Here is a 19500-nt window from a genome sequence, read left to right as displayed (position 1 = left end):
TTAATTTTGTTTTGTCTTTCTATAACTCTTTTGTATGCAATCTTACTAACTTTTCCATAAAGTTACATATATCTTTTCATATAACTATTACCTTCAAGACTTTTTCTTCCTTGCACGGGTTTACCAAAACTCTATTGATATAATATTAAATATTTTTCTGTATTGTAATCCGTGTTGTAAAATTTGTAAATCCGTGTCATGAATAAAGCTTAAAATGTATAAACAATGATATAAATGTCACAATAAAGTGTCCAATATCGCGATCTCTGATTGGAATATTCTCACAATAATAGGCCGAATATTACAATTTTTGGAAGGATATAGGGGGTTCATGCCTTGGTAATATACCTTTATTTCGGTATTATTAAACAGTATTTTTAACATAAAAATTGACACACGCAACTCATGATTGTCTCAAGACATCAGGAAAACACAACACCAAAGCATTGATTAGACTCCGCATTGCCCTCACGATCATGAGGACCATTTATTAAGCTATTTATGACCATTCAACAATTTATATTCATATACATAAATATAATTGAGATACATAATGATAGATTTCATAGCACTTTCATAGCAATTAAGACCTGACATAATATAAATAGAAATAACCATACTGAATTAGTTATCTTCCAATAAATATTATTAATAACACAATACAAGAATTATTGGAAAAATGTGTACAACAAGCCAACCATACAGGCTGGACATGCAAGAATTGACTTCTGTATCACATTTAACCAAATTTCATCTTAAGCAAATACAGATACCTCTTTGGATCAAACAGAGGATTGAATTGGAAATCAATATTTATAACGCAATTATTAAATAAACAGAAATCTCCAAAAGAAGAAACAATGCCAACTCTATCAATGAATTAAACCTTTAAATCCCTATATAAACTGGTAATTATTGAAAAGTGAGCCAAAATTTACTATAAATAATATTAATAAATGAAATAATCCACTGACAAAAACAATCAAGCCAAAATGATACTTCAAATAAGCATAAATTACTCTACATAAAGCGTAGTAGAAAGTGGAGACAATCTACTGACGAGATTCCTCAGGATTTGAAGAAACTCCAGACAAAGCAGCATAGTAGAAAGTGGAGACAATCTACTGACGAGATTCTTCAGGATTTGAAGAAACTCCATACAAAGCATTTATTAAGCCAGCACAAAGCGTAGTAGAAAGTGGAGACAATCTACAGACGAGATTCTTCAGGATTTGAAGAACTCCATACAAAGCATTCATTAAGCCAGCACAAAGCATAGTAGAAAGTGGAGACAATCTACAGACGAGATTCTTCAGGATTTGAAGAACTCCATACAAAGCATTCATTAAGCCAGCACAAAGCGTAGTAGAAAGTGGAGACAATCTACAGACGAGATTCTTCAGGATTTGAAGAACTCCATACAAAGCATTCATTAAGCCAGCACAAAGCGTAGTAGAAAGTGGAGACAATCTACAGCGAGATTCTTCAGGATTTGAAGAACTCCATACAAACCATTCATTAAGCCAGCACAAAGCGTAGTAGAAAGTGGAGACAATCTACAGACGAGATTCTTCAGGATTTGAAGAACTCCATACAAACCATTCATTAAGCCAGCACAAAGCGTAGTAGAAAGTGGAGACAATCTACAGACGAGATTCTTCAGGATTTGAAGAACTCCATACAAAGCATTCATTAAGCCAGCACAAAGCGTAGTAGAAAGTGGAGACAATCTACAGACGAGATTCTTCAGGATTTGAAGAACTCCATACAAAGCATTCATTAAGCCAGCACAAAGCGTAGTAGAAAGTGGAGACAATCTACAGACGAGATTCCTCAGGATTTGAAGAAACTCCAGACAAAGCAGCGTAGTAGAAAGTGGAGACAATCTACTGACGAGATTCCTCAGGATTTGAAGAAACTCCAGACAAAGCAGCATAGTAGAAAGTGGAGACAATCTACTGACGAGATTCCTCAGGATTTGAAGAAACTCCAAACAACGCAGCGTAGTAGAAAGTGGAGACAATCTACTGACGAGATTCCTCAGGATTTGAAGAAACTCCAGACAAAGCAGCATAGTAGAAAGTGGAGACAATCTACTGACGAGATTCCTCAGGATTTGAAGAAACTCCAGACAACGCAGCGTAGTAGAAAGTGGAGACAATCTACTGACGAGATTCTTCAGGATTTGAAGAAACTCCAGACAAAGCGGAGAGTAGCATAATTTGACATACTTTCATTGAAGCATCTTTGACAAATGAGATAACTGATTTACCCTTCCAGCTACTGGGAGGGTGGGTGGGCTTTTTTGGTCCAGCATGATCGGAGGAGCAAATGCAAGTGGCTTACTAAGAAAGGTATGAACACAACAAAGGAAATGGAATTAAAGCAGATACCTGATTGGCTGCACCCCACTAAAGTGCCATCTGAATGGCCAGGAATCTGGGATTGTTGCTATAACAACACAACAACTCCTACAACATTCCAATACCATGACCCAAATCAATAGCATAAGTTTCAAGAGCACTTGATATGGCTCAAGTGGAACTGATAGGATAATTGTCCAGACTTGGCTGCACATGAATGCCCAAGTTTCCCTGATGCTGAGACAATCTGGTTTTTAAAAGATTTTCAACTTTGAAAAACGTCATTGTCTCAAGACATCAGGAAAACACAACACCAAAGCATTGATTAGACTCCGCATTGCCCTCACGATCATGAGGACCATTTATTAAGCTATTTATGACCATTCAACAATTTATATTCATATACATAAATATAATTGAGATACATAATGATAGATTTCATAGCACTTTCATAGCAATTAAGACCTGACATAATATAAATAGAAATAACCATACTGAATTAGTTATCTTCCAATAAATATTATTAATAACACAATACAAGAATTATTGGAAAAATGTGTACAACAAGCCAACCATACAGGCTGGACATGCAAGAATTGACTTCTGTATCACATTTAACCAAATTTCATCTTAAGCAAATACAGATACCTCTTTGGATCAAACAGAGGATTGAATTGGAAATCAATATTTATAACGCAATTATTAAATAAACAGAAATCTCCAAAAGAAGAAACAATGCCATACAAGTTTCTCAATGGAGAAACTTGCATAATTCCCCCCCCCCCCCAAAAAGCAAATTAACAAAGGTGGAAAAACAAAAGATCAGGATGCACCAAAATGCATCAGAAAAACCCTGAACCAATTCAATCCCTCTGATGACAAAGGAAGGCTATCAATTTACTGTTAGTGTCCACCATATAATTGTAGTGAACAATCACCTAGGCATTGGGGTAGGCCCCAAGACTAGACAAATATTGGTTTACTCATTCTGGGGTTTTCTTAACAAAATCTATTGATCAATTAATCTATTGCGAAACAATATAATAGATATAGACCAAAGTATGAACAATGGTTTATTTAAAATAAAATAATTAAGGCATGCATGTAAGCTATTTGCAAACATGAATTAGATAGACTTATTAACGATTATTATCTAAAAATAGCCAGGCAAAACAAGAAAACACAGAAAATTCACTGGTGCACCCTAATAATATAGACACAAAGATTATTGAATCAAAAGACAATAAATTTCGGATGCTTATCAACAAACTGTATGTTCTGAAACAAATAATCGGGAGCCCATGCATAGCATAAAGGCATATATCGGTTTAACATTACTTGCTCTTTAAATATTTTGCAGGTCTATCAATATGTCTATTATACACAAAATATGTATACAATTAAAATGCAATGTTGTTTAAGCTATAATTACAATACAATACAATCATGCATGCTTCAAGCGTGTTTAGCACAACTTATCAAATACAATGTACATGTATATTTTTAAAGATAGACAACAATTCCATATATAATCAAGTGTAATGTACTATCTAAGTAACATACAACATTTTTAAATGAACAATGCACAATTTGACAAAATGATCTTATTGGAATTTCTTCATCCGACCTTGAATTATATGTTTATCAAGAGATATTTTGGTCTTTATCTGATCTTGAGAATAACACATGAAATGGGTGCTCATTGTAAGATTTTTAAACCGGAATTTGTAAAATGCCTATCTGACCAAACTCTAACCTTCAAGTAACACAGAACTCGAAGTTCCAATTTCAGGACACATTTAATGATAAGATCATGAATAGTGCCCATATGTACCTTATACTACTAGTTGAAACAGATATCACAAGGCAACATACTAACCCAGAAACAATTTATCTTTTCTGCTCTTTTAAATTTTGAACAAAATAAAGTTGCCACCACTAATAATGTCAAAATAATCTAATTGCATTGCACTGGATAGGCTTGCTCACCCACAATAATCAACAATTATTCTTGTTGAAGCAATTTAAGGGTAGATGCATTATTGTTGGTCCAAGCAGCCAAAATCTTGAATCTTGATTAATCAATATCTTATTTAAAATAACACTTTGTTTTGCAAAATAACACTTTGTTGTTTTGCAAAAGTTCCTTCTATAAAACTTTGAAAACTTGCTTGCATTTTACAAAAGTGTTGCTGTTTAAATCCTCTTTACAACACAAGGACAACAGGACCTACAAAAGTATAACCATGACATTTGACTTCTACACACTCGCTATCAATATGTTATTGAAAAATAATGCTTTGTTGTTTTGTAAAAGTCAAAAAATCAAATACTCTGTAACTTGCTTGATGAGTTATGTACATTTTACAAAAGTGTTGTTGCTACAGCCCTCTTTACAACATAACTCAAGAACAGTACATGACCTACAAAAAGCTTACATAAAAGTATCTGTGACATTTACATTGTAACTTCTTCAAACTCGCTATGAAATGATCAATACAATACAATACAATACAATACAAGGTGCTGTGAATTACTGAATTGCACAGTTAAAATAGTTGCTAACTTTACCAGCCCCTTTTATACCCAGTAGTACAGCAAAATTGCAGAAATTGAATTGTTTAATATCTACTAATAATATTTTCAGGAACTGAAAAAATATCTGTACTACAAATTAATCAAGCATTTGCTTGAAGTTTCTTTGGTCAAGTGGCTTGGGTTCATTGCCAACGTCACTTAAGTAGAAATTGCCCTATGCTTGTGTGAAAAAGTCTACATTAAGCATATGAAAAGTTTAAGAACTAAATGTTCTATATTTTAAACAGATCAATGTAAACAATAGAGAATATTCAATGAATAATTACCTCTCCTTTAACTTGATAGTTGATACCAATTGCAATCTTATTTTCTCCTTTATTTTCATTCACCTTACACATTGTGCCTTTTTGTATAAAAGAAAATATCAAATAATACAACGAAGTTTGAATTACTTGAACCACAACATAAAACAAACATTGAATTACCGAAAGGTTATTAAATATGTTCCATATAATTTAAGGACCACTCCATCCATAACAATACTTAATGTAATTTTATTATAGGTCTATTAATGTTTTAACCTATCTTACATGATATGTGTGCTTATAGTTGTCTTGCGAGCAACCTGGCAATCTAATCTGGACTATATCAATTTCTTCCTTTTTGTTGCATAAATGACGGAAGATTTATTAATAGTAATATCAAATAGAGCCTACATATTTCATCTTAACATACTTACGACAATTCTATTTAACTTGAAATAAAGTGAGACATAAGACGTATTTTTACGTCATTAATTAATATCGTCATTATGAAGTCAATTTCCAACTTGTAAATAATGAAAAGTGTCTCTTGCATTAATTTTGACCTAGTCTTTTGAGCAGATTTGCAATTCTTACCACATATTAGGATCTGTAAAAAAGAGCTATCTTTACATGTACATATAGAAGACAGGTTAACTTTCAAACTTAATAAGGATGTCATATCAGGTCAATAAATTTTTGATGCATAAACAAAATACCTTATAATTAAAATAGCACATTCCTTGTTGATATTTCATAGAAGCCAATAGCTCATCGGAAGCAAACCTATGCAGTATAAGACATCTTGTATATCATTTAGATACAATGCACATTGTCTATTTATTTATAAAATGTGTGCCGATGAACATTAAGATTTGTCTTTTTGCCTTCTAAAAGAACAATTTATTTGCACACAACCACACAGTTACCATTTTCTATTAATTACTGAATGTTTTACACCCAGACATACATACATAACCAGATTTAGCTGCTTTAAATATAATGTAAAGTCAAATTTCAGAGTCTTAGGAATTGCGAGTCTAGTTTCGTCACTGGATTAACGTTATTTGCGACTGACCGTATTTGCAGAAGAATAATGACTGATATTGATGCCAAGGTAGAACAAGAAATTAACGAGGTTTTGTAGAAAGAAAACCTTGGTATCCGATTAAAATTGTTCATCTAGAATGAAGTCTTGTTCTTCTTGATCGTGGAAATAATGAGAATCTAAGTCTGCTTGATTCATTGTATCAAATGTTCTACCGGTCTTGCAAATTTATTGTTCTCAGTCTTCTTCTTTTCTTCTTATCTTTTGTGGCGCATTATATGTAGATGATGCACAGCTGCCATGACTGAAGAATGCAAGAAATCAGCTTGCACAACTTAAGTATTCACATAGCCAACCAAACTCTAGTTCGGATAACTCAGACCCGCAACAAAATATTTGCTTACTGATATGATCGTGTCCTGGGTCTTAACTAGTTTTCTAAATGTTGATGGCAAACTGGACAAAAGAAGCACATGGAAACTCTTCACAGCCTTTTAATCGCCTATTTATGCGTTGAGAGTCCTTCTATTGTTTGGATAACCCGAACAGCTTAGACAGGTCTTTTGTCTTTTGAAGCAAACCTCACTGCAATTGATGTGCAAGATCAGCGGGGGCATCATTACTCCTGAAATATAACCACAAAGAAACAAACAGCAAAAAAGAAACTACACGTGCCTTCCCCCGTTGTTTGAAACCTTTGCGACTGATTATATCACATGATTGGTAAGCCTGATGTTCCAACATTCGCAACTCCTAGAATTTATCTAGTAATAGACACTTGAAGATTAAGGTATACTACCATGATTACTATTCTTAACTTAAAGGCTTATATTCAGTAATAATATAAATTTGTATCTCCAGTAATAGAACCAGCCTGCATACTACAGGTTACCCTTTTCGAGTACCATGCAATCCATGTAAATCATTCCCAATAATTTGCATTAATAATGCCAAAAAGAAAATGGTATATATTGTATATATAATACTTGTCAATTACAGCCAACACTAAATATTTTGAAGACTTGGATTTAATTAATAACATCCAACTTATAAAATACTTGACTATAACTAGGGTTCATTATCTCATGCAAAGTATTACCGATAAATTTGTTGATTACTTGCCTGCTGTAAATAAATTGAAGCCGTTGGCTGATTCTAACATGAAGCCGGTGGCCAATGCCAATGTGACCATGATGAAACCAGTTGCTGCTTTGTGGATGTTGATTTGCGCTTCTATACACTTAAATATTAATAAAATAATCACATCCACTGCTTAAGTAACATATCACTATCAATCCTATACTTTATAAAATACTACCACATCAGACAAACAGTATTATTTTTCACCACCAAGAGCACAACAAATTTTTTGGTCCAGCATGATCGGAGGAGCAAATGCAAGTGGCTTACTAAGAAAGGTATGAACACAACAAAGGAAATGGAATTAAAGCAGATACCTGATTGGCTGCACCCCACTAAAGTGCCATCTGAATGGCCAGGAATCTGGGATTGTTGCTATAACAACACAACAACTCCTACAACATTCCAATACCATGACCCAAATCAATAGCATAAGTTTCAAGAGCACTTGATATGGCTCAAGTGGAACTGATAGGATAATTGTCCAGACTTGGCTGCACATGAATGCCCAAGTTTCCCTGATGCTGAGACAATCTGGTTTTTAAAAGATTTTCAACTTTGAAAAACGTCATTGTTTTTAACCTTTATTTCTCCTATCTTTTAACAATTTTTGTCACATCATACAAAAATGTCATTTTCCGTGTTGTACCTTTGATTCCGTGATTTTCTTCCGTTTTCCGTAATACGGAAAACTTCAGACTCTAGTGTATGACCACAACACAGCAACTATTAAGTACCATCTCACAAGTTCATATAATTTTTAATATATATTTGTTATTTATTCCAACTCATATAATTACAGTTTGGAAAATACTTTATTAGATTTCTATACCTGTACTATACAACCTGTCCCAAATAAATGGTTCTACAAAAAGTGACTTATATGCTTACTAACATTTTGATTGATGCCCAGGGATTGATGCAATTGTTATTTACGTATATTTGATTATAGCTAATCTATGCTCTTCTTATTAGATGAAATTATCCAGAAAAAATATTGTGCTACTTTTACTGTAGGCCTAATATTGTCACAGGTCATAACTCATAAGAGGTAAAGAAACAAACAGAATATTCCAATGATTGTTTGGCATATTTCCTCTGGTATACCAATAATCTTCAATTTCTATTAATTTCTATTCATGGCTAATATTTGACCATGTTTATTGTAAATGTTCATTTGGAAAATGTTGGTTAGCATTTTCACATAAATTCCTTTTCTAAAATTCTAAATTTTTGAGAAGAAAGAAATTTTGTTCTAATGTAGGTTCTGTAAGATAGCATGGTGTATTATTGTAGTGCCATTGTTTTAAAAATTGATAAAGAAATACAAATCTTTTTGTATGTAGCTGTTTATGTGTGTATTGACAGGAATGCTTGCGATTTATTCTGACAAATATGCAATTTGCCTAAAGAGGTACAAAATAAATTTCATATAAAATGACATCTCTCATAATAACCTAAAATAGGATGAAAAAAAAGGTGTTGGAAACTTAGCTGCAAACACAACAAAACTGCATAAAATCAAAATGCCCAGTATAGGAACTAATCAGACATTATTAGGGGCAGGCTTTATGTTACTCTTCACAGCAATTTGCCAAACAATAACATCCTAAAATTCATCAAATTTTGGAGTTTCGGATTTGCTTGAATAAGCATAATACATATGTGTACATCCATATCAAAACAATGCACGTGTCGGCTGCTACATGTGTCTCATTTCACAAAATAGCTAGGGATAAATACCAGACTCAACTCCGAAGTGGATGTTACTTCAAATCATCCCCAAGTCACATGGTTTAGGAATACAGATACTATTTCTTATACAATTTGACTTGGGGATGATTTGAAGTGACCTACACTTGATATGAGTGTATTTATTCCAAGTTATTATGTGAAATGAGACACATGTAGCAGCCGACAAGTGCATCGTTTTGATATGGATGTACACATATAATCTGATGAAGATAAAATCAGACATCATAATAAAGTTGACAATACAAGTACAGAATACTCCATTAATTATAGACAGTTTACATCAGAAGAAGAACAAACTATTTCACCTTCAGACATAGCTGCAAGGGGTGTTGGTTTGTTTTGGGATATTCCATTTGATGTCCAGACACCCCCTGTGGAAGACATTACCTTAATTTTACACAGAGGGAGTGTAGATTTCAAATGGTATCACCCACTCATGTAACCCTATTTGAAATTCACACTCCCTCTGTGGAAGAATAAAGTCATGTCTTCCATAGGAGGTGTATGGATTTCAAATGGAACAACCCAATTTGGGTTGGTATTCCCTGTTCATGTTTTGACAATCATGTTTGCTAGATAAATTGAAAGAAAAGCAAGGGAAATAAGATCATTCTCTGTGGAAGATCTTGACTTGGCAATCATTGCATTCGACCACAAACAACTCCATGCCATTTGGTGACAGTGTAATTCCTTTAGGGTCATTAACCTCTGTGGTAACACATCCTAGATATTGTCCTTTACTTGTATATCTGAATATACCTGCTGGGTCTCCTGATGCTTTATTGACCACAAAAATCTCTCCTTGTCTACAACACATGTAATAAGGGACCCATTTTGTGACTTTTGGAGGGGGTGGTACTACCCTTACGTTGCGGCCAGAATAATCCATTATCTCTAAAGAGTCTATATCAATATAAGAACAAACAATTTCACCTTCAGATGTAGCTGCAAGACGATATGGTGTCTTTTTTGTTGCAAATTTAGAAATGAGAGATCCATCCGCATAGTGGATAGATATTGTATTCTTAACTAACCCTGCTATGATTCTATCTTTGGCATCAGTAGTAGGGATGCCCACTCTCAATACAGTTTCCACTAGAACGATTTTTCATTTACTGTGTGCGTGCACTCACACACGTATTGTCTATGGAGAAACTGATCGATACAAGAAATCCCAGGCCTGTTAAATGGCGTACATACTTGTTTTGATCCAAATGTAGGCCTATATCAGGTTGTTTCAAGAAATTCCTGATTCCACCAGAAAACATTAACCAAACTTTTTCCTGTTTGGTCAGTAAATAGAGAGGACCTTCCTTCATGAAGAGATCAACTTTTTTAATGAAAAATTTAATGAGATGAGAACTACAACAGGTTGAAGTGACACCATTCCGTGCATCAGGTGTTCAAACGCAATTATCTCCGAATTTGGAGTGAATCAGACAAGCAAACTTACATACTCATAAAATTTAACTATTTTTGCAGACAAAATGTACAGGATGTTAAGAAATTTAAGAATGTTTAAGCCTACCGCGGCCCATCTCAAATCATGGACTTCCGTGCACTTCTCACTACCATGTCCATTTCATATGCTATCCATCATCATGTGATCATGGCTTCCATGCACACACAGTGTATTGCTCAATGTAGTAAAGATAACCTTTGAGTTGGAGCAAATTTCTCAAAATTGGTAGTGATTAATGTTACCAAACTTATGCCATGATGAAATATAATAATTTTTGAAGATAAAATGTGCTGACCTTAAAAGATTGAACAATGTTTAAGACTACCGCTATTCATTTGAAATAATGCACTTATTGTTCATCTCCTCTATGGAGATATTTTCCATGCGGCCATCTATGATCATGCTTGAGGTTTCACCAAACAAACCATGGGTTTTGAGGTCTTATATTTTTTGTTGTATGTCAACAAAATCGATTAAATTTTCAGGATGATCTTATTTTCATGTTGTTATAAGCAAATATAATGTTCCAGATAACGCTAGTTAATAAATACATTAAGAAAAAGTACCTTAAAGTTGCACTTTCTGTTAGTATTCCTTTTGGACTTTAACTTTTAACTTGTTCTAGCAGCCCTATATAAAACCGTGACACTCGAAAAGGCCATATCTCTGGAATGAAACGTCCGATTAAGATTATTTAAACGCCAAAATGTTTCTTTCATCAATTCCCAGCCAATAAGTTAGGTCTGAATCAATTTAAAAGTACTTCAATTTTTAGTGGACATGCCTATCAGTAGTAACTGAATTCTGATCCGATTTGTTATTACTGGTATCAGTGACATGGACACATGACAAGTATTTGCCCTGACTAGTGTAGAATTGTAAGCCTTTACAGTCCTCTCCATTTGCCACAATATACCTGTTGTCATGAGACAATGTCACATCTACTATTCCGGTACAATCATCCATGAAGGAATATTTAACTTGACCATCTCGGCAATATACCTTAACACCCTTTTTAAAATTTGTCACAGTGATATCCCCATCATGATTAACAGCAATTCCTTGAGGCTCATTCATTCCACTTGTTGGGAATTGACAAGTAAGTCGCCAACTCTGCCTTTGCAACAAATACCCAGGAGTTGGGACCATCATTGGAATGCTCTCAAATGCTAGATACCCTAAGGACTTATCGGCTGTCACTGGTTTTGACAAAGACAACTCATTAAGTTTCTTGGACGAGGAGGAATATTTGTAGGTGATTAAGAATTCAGAAGTCAGAGCAGTGAAGTCTGATGCCTGTGCTTTGGCTTGTTTCAGTTTATCTAGTTCTGCCTCAAGTACTTTCTTTTTGTTTTCTATATCCTTGACCCTATTTTCATGTATCCTTTTAATATTTTGTAACTCCCTTTCAAATACTTGGTTTACCTGGTCTGTGAACTGTTGTCTACAATTTACAACTTTAGTGTTACTTTTTTTCTCTGAATCATTCAGAGTACCTAGTACTTCAATAGTGTCCTTAATAGCATCTTGAAACTTCTTGATGTTGTCAGCACACCTCTTGTCCAACCCATTGATCGATTCTGCTTGCTTCTTGGCTGCCTCCTTCAAGGTCGCCCTCTCATGTTCTACAGGACACGTCTTTAGACTGATGCAGTCCACACAAACTTGTTTGTCTTCTGTCTCGCAATAGTACCTTACCTGCTCACCATGTACCTCACAGACTCTACCCTCAGTGGTGACTTGACCTGACTGGAATTCGTCAATGGTGACTATGTGGTGGTCCTTCGTGAAGGCATTGTGGCTAGTGAGACACTGTTGACAAATAGACTTGTTGCAGTCTATGCAGTGAAACTCTGCTTTCTTTCTACAGACATGACATGGTGTATCTGTAGACTGAATTAAGAATGGACATTTTACAAAGTGATAAGAAAATACAGAAAGGTTAAAAGGTCATACATGTAATAAAGAATATCAGTTTAGATTATGATGTTTAATTCCTGTTCTTTAAAAGTTTCATACCTTGTCCATGGTTTCTTGTAGATTCTGCACAATGAAATGTCCTGGAAATCCTCTGATTCCTTCTTTAGGTACAGGTACAGACTTCTTACAAGCAGGACAGATCACTTGAGTCTTGTCTCGACTATCTTGATGCCACATCTCCAGACATTCAAAACAGAATCCATATATGCTGCATTAATTTTTACATGTTCCTAATTGTATACATCTAAGTTTGCATGAAACTTTGCAAGCAACAGGAATGCAAAAAATACCGGTTATGTTAAATATTTCTATATATGATGGAAACCAACGTTTCTAAAGTTAACATTTTTGAAATCAGTGAAGTTTGTGAAAATATTATCATGCAAATTTAGAATCATAATTTTACAGTTCACTTGCTATACTTTCATTTGGCCATATGTAAAATAACCGAATCAATCAAAACCATGTTTCGAATCTGACAGTGGTCCGCAGCCAGGCATGCACAACCTGTTCAGCACTACACTACAGATGCCTAAAACCAGCACTCTGCTTCAAAACGGTTTCCTACCTCTGATCTAATTGTTTAGATATTTTAGGTATCAGGAATGCTCATTAAAATAGTCACAGTCAAGTAGATTTACAGTGTAACACAGAAACTAAGAATTAAAAACTAAGAATTACATCAGACAAAATGGGCATTAAGTTAATGTCATTTTATTACTTGTTCATTTCCAGTTTTACAAAATGTAGGATGGTTATTGTTTTTATTTTCTTGAACTGCAATTGTCTTGCAGGACAAAATGTCCAATTATTACACACCCCTTCAGACGACTTAAGGTGGTACTATACCCCTTGATAAATTTGTGACTATTTTTGCATTTTTCTCAAAACTAATAACACACTGGTAACAAAAGTTATGTATATTATAGGGCAAGGAATCCAGTTACTACATTGGAATTTCAGTGACTCAAAACAAGCGGTACATTATTTATGATACCTCATTTCTTAACATAATATAATGAACCACTTGTCTTGAATCACTGAAATTTCAGTGAAGTAATTTTATTGCTTGCCCCTATTATACATAAGTTTTGTTACCAGTGTTTAGTTATTTTGTGAGAAAAATGCAAAATTAGTCACAAAATTATCAGGGGGTGTAGTACCACCTTAAATACACATGGTGCTAATTAGGTCACATGGGGTAGCTCCAATATTTGAAATTTTGCACCTTTAACAGAACAATACCGTAAAACCTCGTCTAAACCTTGCTTCTGATGAAAGCTAAATTAATCCAGGCGCAATTATGGAATTTGAGCAAATAAATTACATATCCAAGCATATACAAACAAGTATTATTGTAAGACCAATCCATTGTATTAGCACTTACGCATGTATCGTATTAATCTAGCTTTCATCAGAAACACTGTATAAGCTTGTAGACGAGGTTTTACGATATAATGGTCAACTTTACTTTAGCACTTTCTAACACAAAATTCAGGTTTCAAAAGTTTGTCATACTTTTGGTGAATAATACACTAGAGAAGATTGGCAAGGCTTTTGTGGTATTGAACTGATTGCACATTGGCAGCTGTAGATTGTATAAAAAGGACTACCAAAAATTATCAATAAATAACAGTGATAATAATGTTTTCTTCTCTTTTCTTTCTCATTTCATATTGCTGCTGGTGTGATTTTCAATCTACCTGAAATTCTATCTTTAAGGTAAGTGTTTTCAAATGAAGTGACATCTCACTCAAAAGTTCTATTATACTTTCAAGTTTCCATGGTATTTCATACATTTTGGGGTAATTTTGTTTTTGAAAAGTACCTGCCCCATCTGGTGAGTAACATTTTTAGATCATTCATTCAATTCATTTATTCACACATGATTTCATATTTATATAATTACAAATAGATATATAGACAAAATTTAAGCATTAACCAGAAAACAAATTTAATGAAAGTTACGTATATGATTGGGTATTCGTAACTTTACGAACAGTTACTTGAGTTACGAAGGGTTAAAAGTTTAGTGAAATGGATCCAAGATCTTTATTGCCCAGTTAATTGTCCTGCTAAAAATGCATGGAAGGAATTGCGGGGGAAACAAGATCATTCTCTGTGAAAGATCTTGACTTGGCAATCACTGTATTCTACCACAAACAACTCCATACCATCTTGTGACAATGCAAGTCCTGCTGGGTTCTTAACCTCTGTGGTAACACAACCAAGGTAATGTCCTTGACTTGTATACCTGAATATACCTGCTGGGTCACCGGATCCTTGATTTGATACAAAGATCTCTCCTTGTCTACAACACACATAACCAGGGGACCATTTATTGACTTCTGGGGGAGGCTGTAATACCCTGCCATTAGAACCAGAATAATCCATTAATTCTAGGCATTTTCCTTCATAGAAAGAACAAACTATTTCACCTTCAGATGTAGCTGCAAGACGTAATGGCCGGGTCTTTGTTGCAAATTTGGAGATAAGAGACCCATCTGCATAGTGGATGGAAATAGTGTTAAGTACTAACCCTGCTATGATTTGATCATTGGCATCAATAGCAACAGCATTCAGATTGGATTTGTTATCAGTGGCGTCAGTGACATGGACACATGACAAGTATTTGCCCTCACTGGTGTAGAATTGTAAGCCTTTACAGTCATCTCCATTTGCCACAATATACCTGTTGTCATGAGACACTGCCACGCCTAATATTTTGGTACAATCATCCATAAAGGAAAGTTTGACTTGACCACCTCTTGGAAACACCTTGACACCTTTTTCAAAGCTTGTAACAGCAATATCCCCCTCATGATTTAGGGCAATTCCAGATGGTTTCTTCATCGTACTGCTTAAAGGGAATTGGTCAGTAAGTCTCCATCTTTCCCTTTGCAACAAATACCCAGTTGGTGGGACCATCATTGGAATGCTCTCAAATGCTAGATAACCTAAGGACCTAAGTGCTGTTACTGGTTTAGCCAAAGACAACTCATTAAGTTTCTTGGACGAGGAGGAATATTTGTAGGTGATCAAGAATTCAGAAGTCAGAGCAGTGAAGTTTGATGCCTGTGCTTTGGCTTGTTTCAGTTTATCTAGTTCTGACTCAAGTACTTCCTTTTTGTTTTCTATATCCTTGACCCTATTTTCATGTATCCTTTTAATTTTTTGTAACTCCCTCTCAAATACTTGGTTTACCTGGTCTGTGAACTGTTGTCTACAATTTACAACTTTAGTGTTACTTTTTTTCTCTGAATCATTCAGAGTACCTAGTACTTCAATAGTGTCCTTAATAGCATCTTGGAACTTCTTGATGTTGTCAGCACACTTCTTGTCCAACTCATTGATCGATTCTGCTTGCTTCTTGGCTGCTTCCTTCAAGGTCACCCTCTCATGTTCAACAGGACACGTCTTGAGACTGATGCAGTCCACACAGACTTGCTTGTCTTCTGTCTCGCAATAGTACCTTACCTGCTCACCATGTACCTCACAGACTCTACCTTCAGTGGTGACTTGACCAGACTGAAGCTCTTCAATGGTGACAATGTGGTGGTCTTTCGTGAAGGCATTGTGGTTGGTAAGACACTGTTGACATAGAGACTTGTTACAGTCTACACAGTGAAGTTCGCCTGTCTTCCCACATATTTGACATGGTTTGTTGTCAGAATCTGAAGCCTGCAGAGGAATAAAATCAATATCTAATTGTAATTACTTACGATTTGAAGACTAGCTCTAAAAATGATTCTAGCTGATCTCTGGGATGTTTGTGGTTGTAGTTGCATTTTCTCCTACAGCATGGATCTTTTTGGACAATATAGGCAAAATGCAATGAAAAAGTCTTGAGACTGATGCAGACTTGTTTGTCTTCCGTCTCACAGTAGTTCCTTACCTGCTCACCATGTACCTCACAGACTCTACCCTCAGTGGTGACTTGACCTGACTGGAATTCGTCAATGGTGACAATGTGGTGGTCCTTCATGAAGGCATTGTGGCTAGTGAGACACTGTTGACAAATAGACTTGTTGCAGTCTATGCAGTGAAACTCTGCTTTCTTTCTACAGACATGACATGGTGTATCTGTAGACTGAATTAAGAATGAAAATTTTACATGTGATAAGAAATACAGAAAGGTTAAAAGGTCATACATGTAATAAAGAATATCAGTTTAGATTATGATGTTTAATTCCTTTTCTTTAAAAGTTTCTTACCTTGTCCATGGTTTCTTGTAGATTCTGCACAAGGAAATGTCCTGGAAATCCTCTGATTCCTTCTTTAGGTACAGGTGCTGACTTCTTACAAGCAGGGCAGATCACTTGAGTCTTGTCTTGGCTATCTTGATGCCACGTCTCCAGACATTCAAAACAGAATCCATGCAGGCAAGGTAGGCCTATTGGATCTTTCAACTCTGTTGAACAGATGTAGCAGGATAGAATGTCCTTCTTGATCTTCTGAAGTACAGCTGCTTCAGCCATCTAGTCTACTGGGCTATCATCTTTATACTGAATATGTAAAAAATCATAGATATTATGGTTTGATCACTTAAATGATTTTGTCATTGCCAGTCAGTAAAATAGGCATGGAACTCCATTAGTAAAAGTCCCACTGAATAAGTGTGTAACAGTCACATGTTTATAGAAGCCAAATTGCCTGATTGTAACATTTGTTTTAAAATGTGTAGGTAAATAGCTAAACAGTCAATAGTATGGCATAATATAGGTTTTACATTGAGGATCTAAATGCTTACAACACACTCATCTAAACATGTTGCAGGTGCATATATATACAGTGCAGTGATACATGCAAGAACACTTGTTAAAACACTTACCTAGGTTTTTCAAATATTTGCAATAAGGACAGTTTGCAGTCTGCTTATCTTGATATTTGTGCATGCTTGATTGTGTTGAACAAGTGTATTAATTATAGTGTATTGACTATACAATGTAATATTAAACCTGTATGACCATTCACAATGATAAACCATTTTTTACAGAATGATTATTCACATTTAAAGCATTTAATATATATTTACATATTCTTACCTCTTTTGATCACTAAGTTGGTTGTTCTAAAGGTATAAAGAAACACCAGTTTGCTTCAATCATGCAATACAATTTTCCCGTTTCATGTAGCTGTAATGGTGCACTGCCTTATTCTATAAATAGCTTGCTGGATTTTTCAAAAGGTTATGACCCAGTTGCGCTGATTGTACAACATATTTTGCATGCTGCATATTTTACATGTTCCCACTCGTATACTTTCAAGTTTGCTTCAAGCTTATAAGTTTGATAGCAAACAATAGAATTGCCGAAATATCATTTAAATATCTGTATGATGGAAACCAACATTTTTAAGTAAAAATTTTTGAAATTAGTGGAGTTTGTGAAAATATGATCATGCAAATTAAGAATCATATAAATTTGACAGTGTGTGCTTGCCACAATCAGTCCATGTGTAAATATTAAAGTAACAATCATAATCATAAAATCGTAAGTGTGTTAATCACTACTTCAGTTGATAATTGAAATATAATTTTCTGTTAAGTTTTTTTAAATAAACATTTTTGGACTGACAAATGTACTGTACATGCATGCAATTGTTAGAACTTTCAGGAATGTATGCACATGCAAGGGTTTTTTTTTCTGATCATATCTAGGTCCAGAGGTTTGTGATCCTGGTATGATATGGCTTGATATGAGGTGTGTGTACATAGAGGTCATTAACATATCATTTAGGCCAAAGGTTAAAATTATTGGTCACCCCAAAGTTTTTTACTCTACAAATAAATATCGACCCTGATTTTATAAATTAATTTTTTACTTTTTTTGTTTTTGAAAATCCTCCTGCAGCATAAATGAAAATGACACAAAAACTTACAAATTGCTAACACAACAAATTTTTTTTAAAAGAGTGATGTTTCTGATCCACAGCTTTAGTTTATATTTAAAATATGACATACATAATTACACTAGATCTTTTGCACTAAGATACTTCTTTCACTGCAGCATATGTGTAGTGTCTAAAAACCATGACATACCCAGCCTGTTAACATGATTTAAAACTTGATATTACACCATTTGAAATGCTGACAGCAATTTGCTGCATTAAGGATAGACAAGGTACTGTTGGTCGAAGCAGCCAAAAAATATTGATTTTCATTATGTAAAGCAATATATTATTGAAAAATAACACTTTGATGTTTTGCAAAAGTTCATTCTACAGACCACATACTTTCAAACCTTGCTTGATTTATCGTTGTTAATGAGTTATATATGTTTATGTAAGTGTTGCAGGTGTTTCAGCCCTCCTACAACATAACTCAAGAACCACAGGACCTACAAAAGTATATCTGTGATATTTGAATTCTTTTACACACTCACTATGAAATGAGTAATGCGATTTTTGCCAAAGCTGACTACCATTCGCAAGATGCTGTGAACTACCAAATCGCAACACTTTAAAATAGTGTCAAACCTTAAGCTATACAATTTAGGGTCTTATTTTGAAGATTGATAAATAAGCATGGGTAGCACTTTTATTTTTAAGCCCCCCCCCCCAATCCCAATCTCCATTTTGGATGTGTATTGTCTGCTGGTGTTTTAAAATTCCTGTTGATTGAATACAAACAGGAAGTGCAAAAAAAGTAATGCCACATATTTATTTTTTCGGCTTTGGAGTGTCCCTGGACCAAGACCTAAATGCTAGGATCATTCATGGTTGATTAACAAAATTTTTTTTAATTGAATTTTGCACGAAGTTTTGTGTTTTTAATATGAAAATTGATACTTTGTTTTCATGTCATACTCTATTAATGATATCAAAATGTATTCAAATTCAAATTTTTTTTTTAGGTCAACCATGAATGATCCTAGCATTTAGGTCTAGGTCCAGGGACACTACAAAACCGAA

The 19500-nt window shown here is 34.5% G+C and overlaps 1 protein-coding gene across 1 annotated transcript; it reads right to left on the bottom strand.

Moving 5' to 3' along the window:
• Positions 1-14700: 14700 nt before the first annotated feature.
• On the bottom strand, positions 14701-17086 carry LOC140165544 (uncharacterized). Its single transcript, XM_072188830.1, has 3 exons — positions 16803-17086; positions 16484-16678; positions 14701-16269 (listed from the first exon to the last, which is right to left on the bottom strand). Exons 1-3 carry the CDS (start codon positions 17064-17066, stop codon positions 14701-14703), a joined length of 2028 nt encoding a protein of 675 aa, XP_072044931.1. The 5' UTR covers positions 17067-17086.
• Between the last annotated feature and the right edge of the window lie 2414 nt (positions 17087-19500).

The sequence above is a fragment of the Amphiura filiformis genome, chromosome 12, assembly GCF_039555335.1.
Source record: "Amphiura filiformis chromosome 12, Afil_fr2py, whole genome shotgun sequence".
NCBI lineage: Eukaryota > Metazoa > Echinodermata > Ophiuroidea > Amphilepidida > Amphiuridae > Amphiura > Amphiura filiformis.
This window is presented reverse-complemented; position numbering and strand designations above follow the sequence as displayed.

What these genes read in the sequence shown, in the direction of transcription:
- LOC140165544 (XM_072188830.1), bottom strand. Translation starts at nt 17,066, where the DNA reads ATGGCTGAAGCAGCTGTACTTCAGAAGATCAAGAAGGACATTCTATCC. An exon ending in TACAAGAAACCATGGACAAG is followed by an intron (nt 16,679 to 16,802) that starts GTAAGAAACTTT and finishes TTCTTAATTCAG; the next exon opens with TCTACAGATACACCATGTCA. An exon ending in GTGAGGTACATGGTGAGCAG is followed by an intron (nt 16,270 to 16,483) that starts GTAAGGAACTAC and finishes ATTCCTCTGCAG; the next exon opens with GCTTCAGATTCTGACAACAA.